Source organism: Watersipora subatra, chromosome 2 (genome assembly GCF_963576615.1).
Source record: "Watersipora subatra chromosome 2, tzWatSuba1.1, whole genome shotgun sequence".
Lineage (NCBI taxonomy): Eukaryota > Metazoa > Bryozoa > Gymnolaemata > Cheilostomatida > Watersiporidae > Watersipora > Watersipora subatra.
The window spans coordinates 66,717,610-66,736,200 of NC_088709.1; the positions used below are offsets into that span (position 1 = coordinate 66,717,610).

At 37.5% G+C, this 18,591-nt stretch overlaps 1 protein-coding gene across 1 annotated transcript in view; it reads right to left on the reverse strand.

Moving 5' to 3' along the window:
* The window catches only part of LOC137387208 (peroxisomal carnitine O-octanoyltransferase-like), a 32,851-nt gene extending 20,856 nt beyond the window's left edge, over window positions 1-11,995 (reverse strand). The window contains exons 1-2 of the mRNA XM_068073546.1: window positions 11,875-11,995; window positions 10,548-10,672 (exon numbers count right to left, since the gene is read on the reverse strand). Coding sequence (XP_067929647.1) covers window positions 10,548-10,672; window positions 11,875-11,974 — 225 coding nt within the window. The 5' untranslated portion in view covers window positions 11,975-11,995. The remainder of the gene's footprint in view (window positions 1-10,547; window positions 10,673-11,874) is intronic.
* Window positions 11,996-18,591: the final 6,596 nt, after the last annotated feature.

Sequence of the window (18,591 nt, forward strand, 5' to 3'; positions counted from 1 at the left end):
AGGTTTATATTTAGTCCTGCAGGGTTCCTCCTCATTCCCGCAGGAAAACAGATGGGAGAGTTGGTTTATTCCCCGACGACCTGACCAGATTTGGCACAGGAGCAACTGTGATCGGGTGCTCTTCCTAACAACACCAATGGTCTTTGGATGACTCGAACTACTGACCTACTGATCATAAGTCAGCAACCTAATCACTGAACCTCAGCTGTTCCATAGAGAAATTACAAGAAAAAGTGAAAAAAATTGTGTGCTTTCTCTGGCTCGGTGGAGGACAATTTGCTGGCCTTCAACACTGTATGTTCAATTAAAAAAATATCTTAGGCTTGGCTGAAAGAACGCACGCAGAATGGTTTGATGAGAATGATGATGAGCTCAGCTGACTGATCAAGATCAAGAGACCAGGCTTTTAAACCATCAAGTCTTACTTCAAGCGTTACTCATGTCTTATTAAAAAAGTCATGAATGAAAAAACCAATAGTAGCAAAGGAAAGCTGCTAAACTTCACGAATTAGCAGATATGAATGACACAAAAGGCTTCCATCAAGGTTTGAAAGTTATGTGGGTACCATAAGTAAACTACCAAGATCAGCAGCTCTCCCATTGACAATCAGATTTGTTGACAGAAAAAAAGTCTCTCCCAAATGGACTGAACATTTTAATACTTAACTGAATGTAAAAAATGAAGTTGGCACACAAGGACAACAACACCCCCCTTAAGGCTGAATAGATGAGCCTCCTGAACTAGATGGAGTTGTCAATGCTTGGCAACGGAAAGACACCAGGTACTGGTAGACTACACTCTGAAGTATTTAAGTTTGGAGTCCTCTACTTGTGCGGTACATTCATGAAATCATAGTTGATTCTGGACAAGTGGTAAAGCTCTGCAAGACTGAAAGCACTACTGTCTAATCACTCTATTTGAGAAAGGCGATCGACGGCTGTGGGAATTATAATTAGCATTTTCCATTTATCAAATCCTAGTATGGTATTTGCACAAATACTACTGAACATATTGAACTTTGGTGTAGAGGAGTTATTTCTGCACGCGTATTGTAGTTTTCAAACCGACAGAAGCGCAGTTGATACAATCTTTTCATGAAAACAAAACAAAGTCATGAAAAACGTGCTAAGCAAAGAAAAACCACTAAAAATGGTGTTTGTTGATTTCACAAAAGGTTCTGATGCCTTGAACTAACCCGCCATGTGGACTATCATCAGCCATCCCTACATTGTATGATGAATGACTGCTCCTGACAATGAATGCATCAGTGAGCATGAAAGGTGAGCTATCACAACCATTCAGAGTTGACAACTGCGTGCTTACCCTTCCTCCTTAGACTATTTTCACTCAGTCTGACTAAGGTCATAAAACAAGCCTTCAAAAATGTTCAACAAGGAGTTTGGAAATAAAGCCGACTGTTTGCAGATTTACTTGATTTCAACTCAATAAAGAACACTACTAAAACTTCAGTAAACGAGCTTATACTTGCAGACAACACCGCTTTTATCACCCCTGACGATGCAGATGCTCAAGATGATCTCGTTACTATCCTTCCGCAAAACAGTCTGGGAAAAGATAAGCATACATCAACAAGACCAAAGCGGAGTCCTGACCTCCACCTGGATCATCAGAAACAATTAATTAATGGAATCAACCTCGCATTGGTCAACAGATTCAAAGATCTCCGAAAACCCATCTCCAACAACAAGCTTGGCAACCGCATCAAGAGCATATTGCAAACTACAAGACAGAGTTTGGAACAACAAATATCTAACTATCAAAACCAAAAGTGCAGTAAGCAGAGCAATTGTACCATCTGCCCTTCTCTACAGTGCCCAATTATTTGTTATTTACAGATTTACAGTTCATAAGCTCAACACTAATATGATGAGACATCTCATCTAGATGTTCAACATCAAATGGTGGTAGCTCATTGCGACTTAACAGATTGTAGAAACAACTTGACTACGTAGCACGCATTACATCTTTATCAGAGTACATCTCAGATAGACAGGTCATATCAACAGGCTGTACAACACTAGACTACCGAACCTCGTACTCTATTCTCAACACTCAGAGGGCAGCCAAGGAGTAGGACATTCAAAAATAAAAACCAAGGGCAGTATAAAAAAGGAACCTGAAAGACAAGAGAAATTTCTCTTGAATCCAAATGGACCAGGAACGTTTAAAGACCGCAAATACGAAAGTAAAACCGGTCATCATTGGCCACAATAGACAGCTAGTGTTACAGCAGGGCGCCGTGACCAGATCTGACCACCACGGTGACTGGGCCGAGCCTTTCGGACACAGGAGAAGGCTCGGTCACAGTTGAGGATGCCTGGATGACCGAGAAGACCGTAATAGAAAACCAAACGCAAAACAAATAAAATGGGGCGGAGCCTAAAAAAAAGATATAAAAAGAGCACAAAACGATCGTTTGAGCAGATTTTTATGAGCACTATCTGCATGTTTGCATATGGTTTATTGCCAATCCTACATGTATCCTGATGCACATTTATTTTTTTAAATATATATATCACTGGAGTTTAACACTCGGTGTTCTTATTTGGCTGTCTTGTGGAGAGTAAAGGGGCGGGCAGTTTCCTTTACACTAGTTACATTGGAGAAAATTAGTCACATGACAAAGCTCTCTTAGTGTTATTTCTACAAAAACCTTCCAGGTGAAGGTCATCCCGCAGTGCACAATGCAATGCACAGTGCGAGATTGCAGCAGCTACAATAGCAACACCAGCTGACTACAACTATTGTTGCAAACAGCACACTCAAGTTTAAATTACATCAAAACTCACGCAGCTTTCAAATCAGAAGTTGCTGCCGAAAATATTTATTACTTTGGAAAAGTTTACTCTGCTTGGACCATGATAATACCGATTGCATTGTAGAATTCACCAAAATAAAAAAGAGCAATGGTTAAAATATTTGCTATAATTAGAGCCACATCTATCTGTCTATTTGTCCAAAACCACTCTCGGGTGTTGAGAAAAAAGATTGCATGTTGTGGGATTCAAACTCATAACTTTTATCATTGTAGACCAACTCTCTAGCAACTGCATCAATCGGCTGCCCACTGAACTTCCAGAACAATTGTACATATAGCTATTAGGCCTGGCGATATTTCGCGGCGAACTAGTTACCAGAGTACTAGTATAGAATAATATTAGGAAGATTGCATCTAGAAACGAATATAAAGCTAAACAATATAAAAATACAGTGCGCCCTCGAGGTTGCGATATCCTGGTTATACGAAGTTTTCGCCTCACAAAGTGCAATAGAATGATTTTTTGTCCTCGCCATACGAATGCTGTTTTACCATACAAATTCAACCAAAATTTTTGCTCAAAAATAAACTTTGCAGTTAGTGTGCTTATTACGCCGGAATGGTAAAGATGCCGATACGCTGTTCGACGAAAACCTCACAATGCCTGAAAAGGATATGAGGACTGATTTTTCTCAATTCAGCATTCATTATGTGAAAAACAGTAATATTTTTCCCTTTGCAGCCAGTGGAAAAAATGGAGTTGCGATCACTTCGAACAGAGAGTCAGGGATCGGACAACTTCCCTTAGTTCGTTAATAAAAATCCATTTTATTACCTTTGAAACAGAACATTTTCGGGAACAACATCATTCTGGTTTTCTTGTTGAACTAGATTGAAAAAGGTTTCAGTGAGTGTTGTATTCTAGCATTAGTTATTATTGTCAGCAACTGACATGTCTCCAGTATGTCACCTGCAGTCTGACAGCAGTGACCACAAGGTCAAGTGTGATGAATTATGTCTTTCTAGTAAACAAGATCATTATATAGTTAGCAAGCAATAAACGAACATCTAAACTGTAAACGCTCTCTCCAGCTTGTATTACCATACATTCTAAAGATACAATAATGGCGATGAGTTTGTAAATTTTGGAAGGCGAGATACTAGTACAAGGTAATTAGCTGACATAATCCTGGGATATAATTGTGAACATGGCTATGGCATTAGATATCAACACGAGCCATATCAAAGCTTTTCCAGTAGCTTCAGACACATTGACTGTAGGGTCTCGTTCGAAAAAGTGGAAGAGAGGTTTCGAGTACTTTATAGCTGCTAGAGGCGTCCCGAAGGCAGACCAGAAGAAAGCATTACTGCTAGCTATGGCTGGTGAAGAGGTACAGGATATATTCGATGCGTTACCGAATGGAGGTGTTGATAGCCATAGAAAGGCAATGTCGGCCATAGAAAGTCACTTGCAAGCTAAAATTAACACAATATACGAATGATCAGTATTCAGAAGGATAGAGATTAGAAAAGATGAGACAGAGGTGTTTACATCATGAGGCTTCGTCAGCTAGCTTTGACATGTGATATACACAAATGTAGATATAGAAATTCGAAACCAAATTATCGAGAAACTGCCCTCTAGCCGATTGAAAAGAAAACTCCTTGAGCAAGGCTCTGACTTGACACTAACCAAAATAGTATCAATAGCGCAGACAGAGGCAATAAATCACCAGAACACTGATTTGGGTAAAGTAAAACAGGAAGAAGTGAACAAGGTTCTAAATAGCCAAGCTCGACATCTATGAGAAATACGACTGCAAGACTCGGAGCAATGAGGAACAGTTTGCTACCGCTGTAATGCCACTGATCACATTACTTCATCAGACAATTGTTCCGCACGTGGAAAATCATGCAAGGTCTGCAACAAAAAGGGAAATTGTGGCGGTGCTAGATTCTGTAAAAGCGTACAAGCAATCATAAGGCAAACGAAACTGCAGCCGTTAGTGATGCTGCGGATGATGATGTCGCTAATCTGTTCACTGCTAGCGATCTCCTAGATGGTGAGGTAACGACTGATGACGGTATGTTCAATATAGCTCCTGCAAAGTCGGCGCGGATAGTGGTAAGAATAAATAACATTGCATGTTCAATATTAGTTGACTCGGGTGCGTCCAGTAACCTAATAGACAAGGAGACTGCTAAAACCATAAAGTGTCAAATCAGGCCTACAAATAAACGACTCTTTGCTCAAGGTAATAAATTGAGGTGCATTGATTTAATTGGTGAAACTGATGTTGTTGTACCTGATAATGGTAAATGTGTGCATGCAACTTTTTATACTTTAACGGTACTGCTACCACACTACTAGGCAAACATACATCTGAGCATTTGAATGTGCTGAGAATGGAGCTGGCTAAGGGAGAGGATAATGTTGCTTCGTCTGGTTATGTTCGTGGTGATTTGGATCCGTGGTTGAGTCAGTCTCCCGAGTGTTTTGCTGGCATTGGTCGGCTGAAAAATGTGCAGGTTGCTTTGCATATTGATTCTGGTGTGAGGCCAGTAGCTCAGCCGGTGAGACGTATGCCATTTGGACACAGGTTGAAGGCAAAGGCTAAATTGAATGAGCTTCTAGCATCTGATATAATTAAGAGAGTGGAAGGGCCAACACCATGGGTCAATCCAATAGTCACAGTGCTCAAAGATGATAAAGACATTCACTTGTGTTGATATGCGTCAGGCAAACAAAGCGATAATCAGAGAGCGCCACCCTCTTCCCACGATCAAAGAACTGCTATACAATCTCATAACACCAAATTCTTTAGCAAGATTGATTTGAAGTTGGGCTATCATCAGCTTCGAATTAGATGAGGCTTCCAGGGTTATTACTCCATTTGTTACCCCTTTTGGTGTATTCAGATACAAGAGGCTGAACTTTGGTGTCGCTTCTGGATCAGAGTTGTACCAATATCAATCCAGAAAGCGATATCAGGATTGGCCGGTTGTCAGAATTATGCGGACGACAGTGGTATTTGGATCTAGTCAAGAAGAGCATGATGCTAGACAGAGTTTTTCAAGCATATGAGTAAGTTAGGCCGGACTCTAAATGCTGATAAATGTAAGTTTTACATGAACAAAATTTTGTATGTAGGTTATATCTCTGACAAGGGTGTGTCGGTTAGTGATAAAAAGGTCAAATCAATTGTGGAAACGAAAGTACCAAAAGATGTGGCAGAGCTTCGTAGCTTTCTAGGGCTGGTGAATTTTGTTGGAAAGTTTCTTCCTGACCTGTCTACTGATGCGAAGCCACTCAATCGACTCATCAAATCTAAGTGCCCCAGTGACCAAACACCAAAGGTAGACATATTTAGATGGAGCAAAGAGCAAAAGGCCGCATTTATAAAATCAAAGACATGATGGCTAGGAGTGAAACTGGCATACTTTGATCCTAACACAAATACTATGGTTACAGTCGATGCAAGCCCATATGGTTTAGGTGCCATTTTGAGTCAGATAATTGGTGGTTGCGGAAGTGTGCGAAAGCTTATGGCCATCGCAGTTTATCTGACGTGGAGAGGAGATACTCTCAAATAGAGAAAGAGTCATTGGCGATTGTGTGGGACTGCGAACATTTTGCTATTTATTTAATAGGTACCAAGTTCTATCTGGTCAGTGATCATAAACCGCCAGAGTTTATCTTTAGCCGTATAAATTCTAAACCAACTGTGAGGATTGAGAGATGGGTGCTCAGATTGCAAGCTTTTGATTATGAAGTAGTTTATAAACCAGGTTCTATGAATATTGCTGATCCCTTGTCAAGGCTGTCTGCCAGTTCTAAAGATGAATGGCGTGTAGATAATGTGGCTGATCAGTATATTACAATGATTGCTAAGTTAGCGGTTCCCAAGGCTATTGTCATTTGATGAAGTAAAACAGGCAGCAATAAAATGCCAGGAGATGATTCACATAAAACAAGCACTGCTAGATGGTATGTGGCCGATGTGTCTCCCCGCATACAAGGCAGTGATGGTTGAGTTACCAGAGTTTGATGGTTTGGCAATGAGGGGAAACCGAATAGTGATACCGGTATCACTAAGACTTCAGGCTATCGGGTTGGCCCATGAGGGCCATTAAAGTATGACCAAGACCAAGGAGCTCCCAAAGTCAAACATGTGGGGGCCAGGAATGGACAAGGAAGTGGAAGATTTCTGCAATAAATGTTACGAATGACAATTAGTAAGCACACCCTGCAAACCTCTGCCTATGTCTAGTAAAAAATGCCCGACACACCTTGAGACCATGTAGCTTGAGATCCGATAGGTCCATCGACAAATGGTCAGAGTGTGCTCGTTCTAGTAGATTATTACAGTCGGTACTTTGAGGTCGCATTTTTGAGGTCAACAGCTGCTCCGAAGGTCATAGAAGTTGTTGAAGCTACATTTTGTCGACTCGAATACCGCTGAGCTTAAAAACAGATAATGATTATCAGTTTGTTAGTGGAAAGTTCCAGAATTTATTGAGAGAATATGGGGTTTACTGAATGTCCACAACGCCAATGGGTCCGGCTGCTAAAGGTGAGATTGAATGAAAGAATAGAAGCTTGTTGAATACTCTTAAGATTGCTCATCCGCCTGGTAAAGATCACAAAGCAGAGTTGAGAAAGTCCTTAATTAGTTATCGGTCTACGCCTCATTCTATAACATGGGTCTCAAATGCCGAGTTAATGTTGGGTAGGATGTTGAAAACAAAACTTCCCTGTTTGGAGAGAACACTAACAAAGCTAAAGATGGAGAAATACGAGACAGGCAAGCAATGGCTAGAGAAAAGCAGAGAGTATAGCAACAAGCTGAGTGAAAAAGTTCACGTTGAGGTTGGCGATGAGGTTTTGGTTCGTCAGTCTAAAACGAATAAGCTAAGCCCAACTCTTCCAACAGAGTCGCAACAAAATGTGAGCAAAAAGAATTCAGAGGTTGTTGTTAAATCAAAAGAGAGGTCAGAATATTGAAGAAACATCTCTGATATAAAGCCAGTGGTTGGAGATTTGCAAGTCAGTCAGTCTCCAACAATGCAGGAGCCTGTTGTAAATATGTGTAAAATAAAAAGCAAGCATAACACTAATATGTTTTATCTGTTGTGCATATCAAAATTTATGAAAATTAAAACAGGTATCGTTTGTTTTTCTGTTTTTCTGCAAGCGATATATCAAGAGAAAAGCAGAGAGTAAAAAGTATAAAGAGTGAAAAAGTTGAAGTTGGCGATGAGGTTTTGGTTCGTCAGCCTAAAGCGAATAAGCTAAGCCTCACCTATCAAACAGAGTCGCAACAAATTGTGAGCAAATAAGGTTCACAGGTTGTGGTCAAATCAAAAGAGGGGTCAGAATATCGAAAAAACATTTCTGATATAAAGCCAGTTGTTCGAGCTTTGCAAGTCAGTCTCCAACAATGCATGAGCCTGTTTTAGTAGAATACAGACCAATTAGAGAGAGGGCACCACCCGAAAGATATGGGCCTCTGATTACTCATTGAGGTTGGCTGTTGTTGGTTTTTCATTTAGTTTGGTCGCGTGCTTAGAGTTCTGCCCATAACATCATGCGGTGGGGCGTTACTCTCGCTACACTGAATGCCTAGATGTAGTTTGCGTTTAGTGTGTGGTAGACTAGTGAACCTATATTATGTTTTATTTACATATATAATATCATTTCAGTTTTGCTTTATTTGCTGCTACGATTTCTCAGACTGTTACCAGTTTTGATTATGAGAAAGGAAGGGTTGTTGTATTCCAGCAATAGCTATTATTGTCAGCAACTGACATGTCTCCAGTACGGCACCTGCAGTCTGACAGCAGTGACCACAAGGTCAAGTGTGATGAATTATTTCTTTCTAGAAGACAAGATCATTATGTAGTTACCAAGCAATAAATGAACATCCAACAGTAAACGCTCTCTCCAGCTCCTATTACCATACATTCTAAAAATACAATAGTGAAGTCAGCTAAAATGTATAGTAAAAATGAAACCAAAAACTGATAGGTGATAAAATTCTAGTGATGAAAAAGTTGAAGTTTAGTAAAATACATAATAAAACTTAGCTTTAAGTGTGCGTGTTTAGTAAGTTAAATTCATTTAAGTTAAATTTAACGTTTATGTTATTTGTCTGCCTTGAATGTAAGAACTCCCTAGGGTACGTACTGCACATATTACATTGTAACGTTACATTTTATTGCAGATCATAACCATTAAATACACTAAATTTACTGTAGGTAACTATAGTTACTAAGGTTACCTTAGTATTTTGTTAATAATTTTTTATATTTACTGTAAATATATGAAACTTTGATGATTTTTAGCAGGGGGATGTTTGCATGATATAATTACTATTGGTTTCTATAGCTTTCTACACGGCATTTTCGCTACACGATGCCAACACTGAAACGGATTAAAATCGTATGGTGAGGGTTCACTGTACTATACATGGTTACTATACATGTAGCCTACTACACATGATGCTATACATAACTATACATGAACAGGAAGGATTAGTGAGGCCTACAGCAATTGGGATAGGAATACAGCTCAATTGAAATTGCTAAACACATACTGAGTAACAACTAGATATAGTATGCCTCGTGCTCACAGGAGGCGTACCTTAGGACCAGGGGGTTCAACACACAGCCCTATAACACCTGACCAGTTGCATATGAATTGGCGACAGTTTTTTATTTTATCGATCATAATCAATCTCAAATTCGTAATAATGATAAGAAAAAATATACATGTACCTATTTTATCGATTATTAGCCAAGTAGTGATGCAAGCCTAATGCATAATAGCGTGGCTAATTTGGGCGCTGAGCAAAAAAATCAGCAAGCAAGCCCTAGGGTGGGCTATCTCAGACTATCCAAGAGATACTGTTTCGGCGCCACTCTAAATTTAGCAAAGTTTAGAGATGAACAGAAAGACTGGCCTGGCCTCAGACATCTGGTATGAGACCTGCCTCTGGCCACAAGTTGACATAGCGTCAGGCTTATGGCAAGAGTTGCAGCTAAACTGTATACAATTACATGAGACTTGACTGTTCACACCTAGGCAATACCTGTCTACACCTGAACAAGGGCTGTCAACAACCAGGTATAACCGTTCATAGATAGACAAAACTTTTCCAAAGCTAGATAAGACTTGGCAAAGTTGAATGACCGAGACACAACTAAGTATGATGTGGCCACAGCTAGTCATGACCTGCCCTCAGCAGTTCTATATGAACATTCTATAAACTTTGTGACAAAACAATGGTCGACTCAAAAAACCACTCCTACGGTTCCAACCCCACCATAATTATGGTGTTCAACCATTCATCAAGACTCTAATGAGAGTTCTACTCGACTCCACTTGTAATTCAAAATGACTCGATCCATAACAGAAGAGCAGTGGACTAGTGGTTTTAAATGCCTAACCTGAAAACAACAGGATGGGGCTCAACTTCCTGGCACGGGTAGGGACACAAATAGAATCCGATATTAAACAGTTCCCTGCAACTAGACATGTCTCTAGACGTTAAGGTCTCTCCGCCGCTGCCTAACCAGGGCCACAGAAAAATAGCATTTGCAACAATGCTTCTAAAAACATGCTCAGCCTCTGCTTGCAGTAAGCAAAGCAGAGGCTGAGCATGAAAGATCATACTTGATCTTTGAGGGCTTGTTCACACACTCATAGCACAACATGACTCTGCCTATAGTTTACCATGTATCTAATCACAACGAGACTCAACCTACCCAATTCCTGTGGGTTTTGCCTCTTTCTACAAGCATTTGATGCAGTTTTGGTCCCTCATTCCGCCGAAACTCATCTACGACAAGCTCAGTCCTTTGCCTTTCATGGGCAGAGAGGTGAGGTATAACTGTAACCGAATTGGATAGAATGATTGCAATTGAATAGTGAAAAAGCAATAGGCAGTTGGTAATTAGTATTTAACAGCTCAGTGTTAATATAGTCAAAACTGTGCTTATCAAATATTCATACACACGGCCAAGTGCAAGATACATAGCCTCTACATTGAACAGTTCCTTGTATAATACCTATTTTTCAACGCACCAGCTATAAAATTCAAAACAACCAAAGACCTTATGTTTGAATATCATGCACGAGACATATGATACTAGATATACGTAGAAAATCAAAACTGAGTGACAATGTAACCGGCTTCTTGTGTCAGAAGTTAATTGTATGTATGTCACACGTAAACTAATACATTGCTAACTACATATCATCATAAAAAATAGTTTAGCAAGGCACTTCTAAAACTTTTTTGATTTATTGATATTCTAAAACTATACGCTAAAATTTTCTGAAAGCAAAAGCTTGACAAGGTAATGTAGCTTTAAGAAAACTTTTGCCCATGCTTAAAATTATGTTCAAAAGGTCATTTTACAAGACAGACCAAGTGGTCATTGATAATTCCAATTCAAACTTGAGAATGTGAAGAGTAAAAATTCGATTAAACTTGTAGGTATTGCAACTCTGATCTATCATGAGAGGTCTTACCAACTATACTCTGCTTCGACAACTGACAGAAAAATTAAGTTCAACTAAATATTCCTGATATCTGAATAAAATCATGAAAATTTAAAACCAAATTTTTCAGCCAAACAAATATGTGTAAAATAAAAAGCAAGCATAACACTAATATGTTTTATCTGTTGTGCATATCAAAATTTATGAAAATTAAAACAGGTATCGTTTGTTTTTTGAAAGGTCACTGCTTTTAATAAAAAAAATAAAATTTGAACATAGACAGACCAGCATACATGAATACTGATTAGAAGGTTTCGATTTGAAAGCATTGTGTTGGCGGTCTCAGCAGTTAGTGAAACTTTGTGCCTTGATGAGATGGCCTTATCTTTGAGAAAAGCGCTTTCTTGGAATTTTTTAACAGCAAGAAAATTCTGTAATGAATGCTGAGGCATGGAAACTAAAAAAATTCTATATATAGTAACACAAACCTGCAGAAAGTTTGGTCAAGTCAACAACAAAGATGTAAAATTCAATTACGTGCTGCAGAAATAGAACTGTATTAGTTCACATTCATTAAGTCAAGGCTACCTGACTCAAGGTACTTGTCTAGAGTCGAGTTGAGATCAGGAACTGGAAGGGAAGGCAACTTCTCATCATGTTCAAATGTTCTCCTTCCACCTTGAACCATGAAGAACTGACTGGGAACGAACTCTCCAGCGTACCGGCTCATCTTTTCTCTGACAGCAAAAAACACGATTTACAGTCTTGCTCACTATAAGAGGAACAGCTAATGATTCCAGAACTCATTCCCACGTCAACATCAACCATGGATATAAAAAGTGTCAACGACATCATCATTCACCTGCATACCATGGACAATCAGAACAATAAGAAAATAGGGGAGATACTGCTAGTCTCCGACTCTAAATTAAATTATGTGGTAAAGAAGTGGAAGCAGCATTAAACCATCAACGATCTACGTCAGGGCATCCAAAAAACAACTGTCTGACAAGATCGTGCTCTTGCTCGCCTGTCCCTGGCAAACCGAAGGTTGACCAGCAAAGAATTGAGGACAGATTGGATGGAGGCATGCTTTTGGCACTAGGGATTCAGTTGGATTTGTGGCGCCAGTGTATGGGCAAGCAATGCAGCATCTGTGTAATTCTAAAATTCAGTATCTAACCAGTCAGCATGTTACATGTATATACAACCCAATAATTCTAAAAACTCCTAAATGTATTAAATTCTGTTTCACAAAAGTCCTAAGATCTTCTAAAAAGCAAAGCTTTGTCACAATACAAAGCTGTAAAAATTGGAAAAAATATACATAACAAACTAAGTGTGTAGGAAGAACATCCACTGAAAACTATTTATGGACAACTTTGTTAGATGTGAATTATCTGTGAAGATGTATTAAAAATAAAACCAAGGTCCTTTATTTAGATCTAGCTGTGCTACCCGGCGTTGCCTGGGTATTAAAAATCAGCTTATAAACAAAGAGAAGTTAATGAGAGTTGCCTGCCACTTGCTAATAGCCTAGCTTAGCCTTTATTTAGAATGTTGCGTCTTGGATAAGATGATGTGCATGATGTAGCTTACAGTTGTGGTCGAAGATAGGCTAAGCAGGTAATTCTTTGAATGCACAGTAAAAAGCCATGCGTCAGATCGGGAAGCAGAAACCATTATATCATAGCCACTACGCGCGGAAATTCAGTGTTTAAACACTGATGTCGCAGGACAGATGACACAACATATAGAAAGTCTGAGAACAAAGTTCAGACTGTTACGCATCTCATAGAGAAGAATGTGAAGCTCCTAGTAGGCAGCTGTTTTATCATCCAATTACTGATCAGTATAAGCCTCAAATTTAAAGAAATAGAAAACTGGAAAACATTTAAGAATTTTTTCAAGTCAAATGTACCCATTTTAAGGTACATTTGACTTGAAAAATGTTACAACCTGTTAAGGGAAAACACTAAAAGAGAAAAACAAGCTAATTTTTCACCATAATAGGGCTCACATATGGACCGCACTAGATGCTAATCAAAGAACTGTGATTCGGCAGATAATTAAGAGGGCCAACCCAGTCTTCTTTTTTCAGGGTCTTCATCAAATCCAATAGGATCAGTACAAACAATAAATGAGCTTGTCTGTATACAGTCTGATCATACAGTGACATTGCACCAGTTAGCCAGTATATTTGCAAAAGTGCGCACTTCCGCATATGTGGATACTATAACATAAGCAGTTGCTATTGCAATCAACAAAATTAGGGCTTCTCCTCAATCTGCCATTTCAATTACAAAGTTGAAAGGTGCTGTTGAATCTTCTCAGTTTAAAATTGCTAGTTCATTTTTAGACTGATTTGGATGTGGGCACTAGCAAATTTGCTTTTGCAACTACTCAAGTGAAGTAGCATCCGTACAACACACCTTCAAGTTTGAACCCTCAAGTTCTGTTGAGGATCAATCCTCAACAGAACTTGAGGGTTCAAACTTGAAAGCGTGTTGTACGGATGCTATTTCACTTGAGTAGTTGCAAAAGCAAGTTGAGGATAAATTTGTTTGAGTTTCTGTTGAGAGTCAATCCTCAATAGAAACTCAAACTTTAGCAATGAACGAACTTTAATACAGTTTTGCATTCAAGCTATTTGAATTTGTTCAAGAACAATTCTGTTATCCTTGACAATTTCCTAGTAGTGAATCTGCTAGTGTCAAATTTCATTAAATATATAGCAAACAATGAGAAAAATAAATGAACAAATATCTCTATTGTTATTGATGTGCTGAGATTTCCTTCGTAACATTAAAACAGAAGAAATTCATTTCCTAACATATTAGAGCATTTGGTATTTTAACCAAATAATTGCATATCTTTTCTGACTCATCAGACCTCAACATGATAGCGTTATGTTTGATCGTTCCAATAGGCTTTAAAACAAGTAATTTTGTAGCCAAAACGTACAAGGTTTCGACATTTCCTTTCCATGAATACATGGTGGCTGCTGAAGTGATGAATGAGCACACTCTCTACTATTGAAAAAAATTTCCCCAAGTAAAGCCATCGGAACTAGCTCCAACAGCTAGCATGAGCATTAGTACAATATAACAAGTTCATTGCTTAAGACATAGATTTATACAAAACCACCGATGGAGCAACAAGTCGTTAAACCACTCGAATTTTTTAAAAGAACTGCAAATGCAGTAGTGTTTCGCTAACCTATGTGATAGGCTATGTGGAGAGAAAGGTATTTTATTACGAATAGTCTGCTGAGTTCCCGCACTGATGGGAGCATCTGTAGGGGCTTTCACAATAGTAATTTGATTATTTAATGTAATATAGCTGCAGTTTCTGTCCAAGAACTAACATTTTACAAAGAGACGGACCTTCATGACATAACGAACTGAATGAATATGTTATTTTCGAATATTATACAAAAACTTCATTAATTAGTCTTTTAATCCAAAAACAATTGATAAGGAGTTCCATTGTCATTGTTAAAAGTTGACTTGCAACAAAATTCATTACAGTTATTTGATATGAAAAGATTCACCATGTCTTACTCTGTTGTGTTGTAGGTGCAAAATATGTGGAAATGTGATTACAAGCTCTTAAAAGCTCAAAAACGAACAGTTAATCGCAGCCACACGAGACCGGTGTAGTTTGGATTCTCTTTCCAAAATGGGTCAAATGTTACGTAGTTGTTACAGGATGGTTTCTGTTTACACTTTCATGCAGCCTTATTCGTCGAAATATTTTCACAAATATACTTCACACATTCAATAAAATCATGTCTATTGTACTTACGCGTCTGTTTAATCGTCATTGTAATGCTGTCACTTTTAGCAGTGATATCTTATAACTTATTGTGAAAATTTGTTTAATTTTTTAGCCTTACCTTGAAGGAGTACATATCATTGTCTGATAAACATGAAAAACCTGTTGGTCACCTGTGATAATTGAAAAGTGCTGCAGAAATTATTTGCGAAGTATTGGGTCACAAGATCAGATTACGACTTGCCGATTAGACCAAACCGAAACAAAACTGTAAAGTAGCGAGCATTTATATTTGATATGGGGTCTTCGGTAAAACCCGAAGTGTTTGTCATAAACTAGTGCTACGATAAGTTGTATATTGAGCTTTTTATTGGCCTTTCTATTCACATGAGAACATCATATGACAAGACAATAAATAAATTCCATGACTATGTCAGAGAAATAAAGAGATTCCAATCTACGGCGGCTTTTCGTTTTTGAGCTTTTAAGAGCTTGTAATCACATTTCCACATATTTGGCACCTACAACACAACAGAGTAAGACATGGTGAATCTGTTGATACCAAATAACCCTAATGTGAATTTTGTTGCAAGTCAACCTTTAAGCCATTATATGTTTTACTCCTTCATCTATTTCTTGTCTTTACATATCAACTAGGGTTGTATTTACATGCCTATACGTAGTGTAATATGTATAGGGTGATATACATAGCGTGATATGAATAGTGTGATTTGCTTGTATCTACATACAAAATGTATTTGCAAATGCAAGCATAGTGAGATGTAAAAAGGTTTTTTAATGTACGAAAGAATTGAAGTGAAAGCATAACTTTGTATATTATTAAATGTCTGAATGGTAGTAGGTTATTGATGAGTTTGCTGTTCGCTAATAAATATAAATTATACTGGAAAAACGGAGCCTGTTTTAAAGATTGTCGGATTGTTAGTCAGAAAAAGTGCTCGAGTACTAAAGCTTCTTCATCTACAAATAATTACATGTAAGAAAATTTATGACGTTTTGTATAATTTTTTAAATCATAAAAAGCGATAAAAAATAAAAAGGAAAATTTGAATAGTAAAAAACCCAATTAAAAGAATGTTTGTAATGCACAAAATGCAATAGTTCTCAAATTATCATTGTCAACTGAACCTTTTGCCACAAAAGCTAACTTCTTAAACACAATATAAATTATCATAAAATATGGCACCAATTTCAGTGGCCATAATTGGGCAGAAAATGATCAAAAATCTTCAAAAAAAACAAAGATTAGCAAGACAGGAGCAGTACGATGTTGGTTGAAAAAACTAAAAAGACTGAATATTTCACAAACATTAATATGAAAACTTTTCTCAAAAGGTTTGTGAAACAGTTTTCGAAAGCAATAGAAGAAGTCTAGACCTTTCTTACACACATTTTAATAACCTGTCCGACATTCTTCCATATTCTAACTGCATACACCAGAATCTTATTAGATAATCTGATATCTTCAAAAACCAAAAAATAAATCTGCAGATGTAAAGCTGATAGGATGCAACAAATCAATTGTTTCGTTTGAGCCTTTAAAGTGCCGAGTTCCAGGGAACGGGCTTTAGCTACAGCATAAGGAGCATTTATTTCATGATCGAAAAGGTAATCACTAAGGTGATCCAATAGTTCATTCAGCACCACATAATCAATATCTATTATATGACTAGTCACTCAGGCTACAAATGAAAAGTCTAACGCCATGCTGCAGCCAGACAGCGTACAAAAAGGAAACAGTCCCAACATCGACAAGTCTGAACTTGGACAAGTTCCAATCTCGGCAGAGATTGGAATATCATAATGGTAATATCAAAATTGTAAGTGAACTGCTCAAGAGAGGAAACTGAGAAAATCAATGAACACAAGAAAAGAATAAGACTATACACTGTAAGACTATAAACTTCCATAAATAAAATAATAATGCAAAAATATAATCCCACGACCAAACAAGCGGAGCCAATGTTTGAGAGTTTTTATGATAAATGCATGTGCACACAACTTACAAAAATTATTCATCAACAACGTCGCAAACCCTTGTACCAAAATCTCATCAACAAATATAACCATTTTTCTGTGGAGTCGTTTAAGTATAATAACGATACAAAATACATATAAACTTATTTAAATATATTACCAAGTCTTTGAAAAGTGTCGATAGTATTTTAAAACTTACCCATCTGAATGGATCATACACAAATAGACAGATTAATTTGGCCAAAAGTCGTTATTAAAACTAAGTCTTGCTAAACCTTACTTTTATCAAAATTAAGTCCGGCAAACGAAACGCCGAGCGACAGAGAATAGAACCATTAAGTCGTGCGCAGTTCACGAAAAAATAACGTGCACATTTCACCAGTCTATAGCATTGTCGAATTGCCGAAGGTTTCTGTAATTAACGTAGATGTACTGAAATATAATCGTTTCTTTTTTGCCGTATAAACGTAACTGACATTTCAGACACTTTTGAGTACTTTGGTATTCTAACTGATGTCCAACGCAGTGAAAGTAAAGGAAATGACGATATTTTTTCCCAACGATTCTTATGGGATTTTTACAATATTTAATTATAAGTTTGGATTACTATCGAAGTGTTATAGTCACACTAACAACATCGATGATGGGCAATATGTTACCGTTATTTTTTTTTTTTAAATAGTTTTGTTAAAGAGATTTTTCTAAAAATCTATATAAATATCACAACTTCTTGATATTGTTAGCAATGACGTTTTGAAATGTAAAAAAATTGTGCATTGGTTTTCTATTATCATTGTACTATATTAACTGATGTCCAACGCAGTGAAAGTAAAGGAAATGGCGATATTTTTTTCTAATGATTCTTATGAGATTATTACAATATTTAATTATAAGTTTGGATGACTATTGAAGTGTTATAGTCACACTAACAACATTGATGATGGGCAATATGTTACTGTTATTATTTTTTCTAAATAGTTTTGTTAAATAGATTTTCTAAAAATCTATATAAATATCACAACTTCTTGATATTGTTAGCTATGACGTTTTGAAATGTAAACAAAATTGTGCATTGGTTTTCTATTATTACTGTATAGCTATATTAATAATATCGGTTATTCTAATAATATCAGTGCATTTTACTTCAAATATTGCATTTCTCCTATTGCAGGGGGAGAGATATAAACATATAATCCTTTCCTTATTGCTGTTTGTTGTACATAATAACACCCACACCCAGTACATTACAGCTATCATAGCAGTTATCCTATTGCACTGCAGTGCCATTTGACTGCTAATATTGTATTTCTCAACCATCAGTACCCTTTCTTTTTTTTAATATCACTTTGGTCGTGGGCTGTATGACAGGGGAATTTCTAGTAATTATAATAATAATAAATTTACTTAATATTATAATAAGATTGGGACCAACTGCTGTCGAGATTGAACCAACCGTTGTCAATATACAAACTTGTCGAGCTTCAAACCCGTCGAGGTTCGGACTATAATCCCGTCCAAAATACCTCCCAT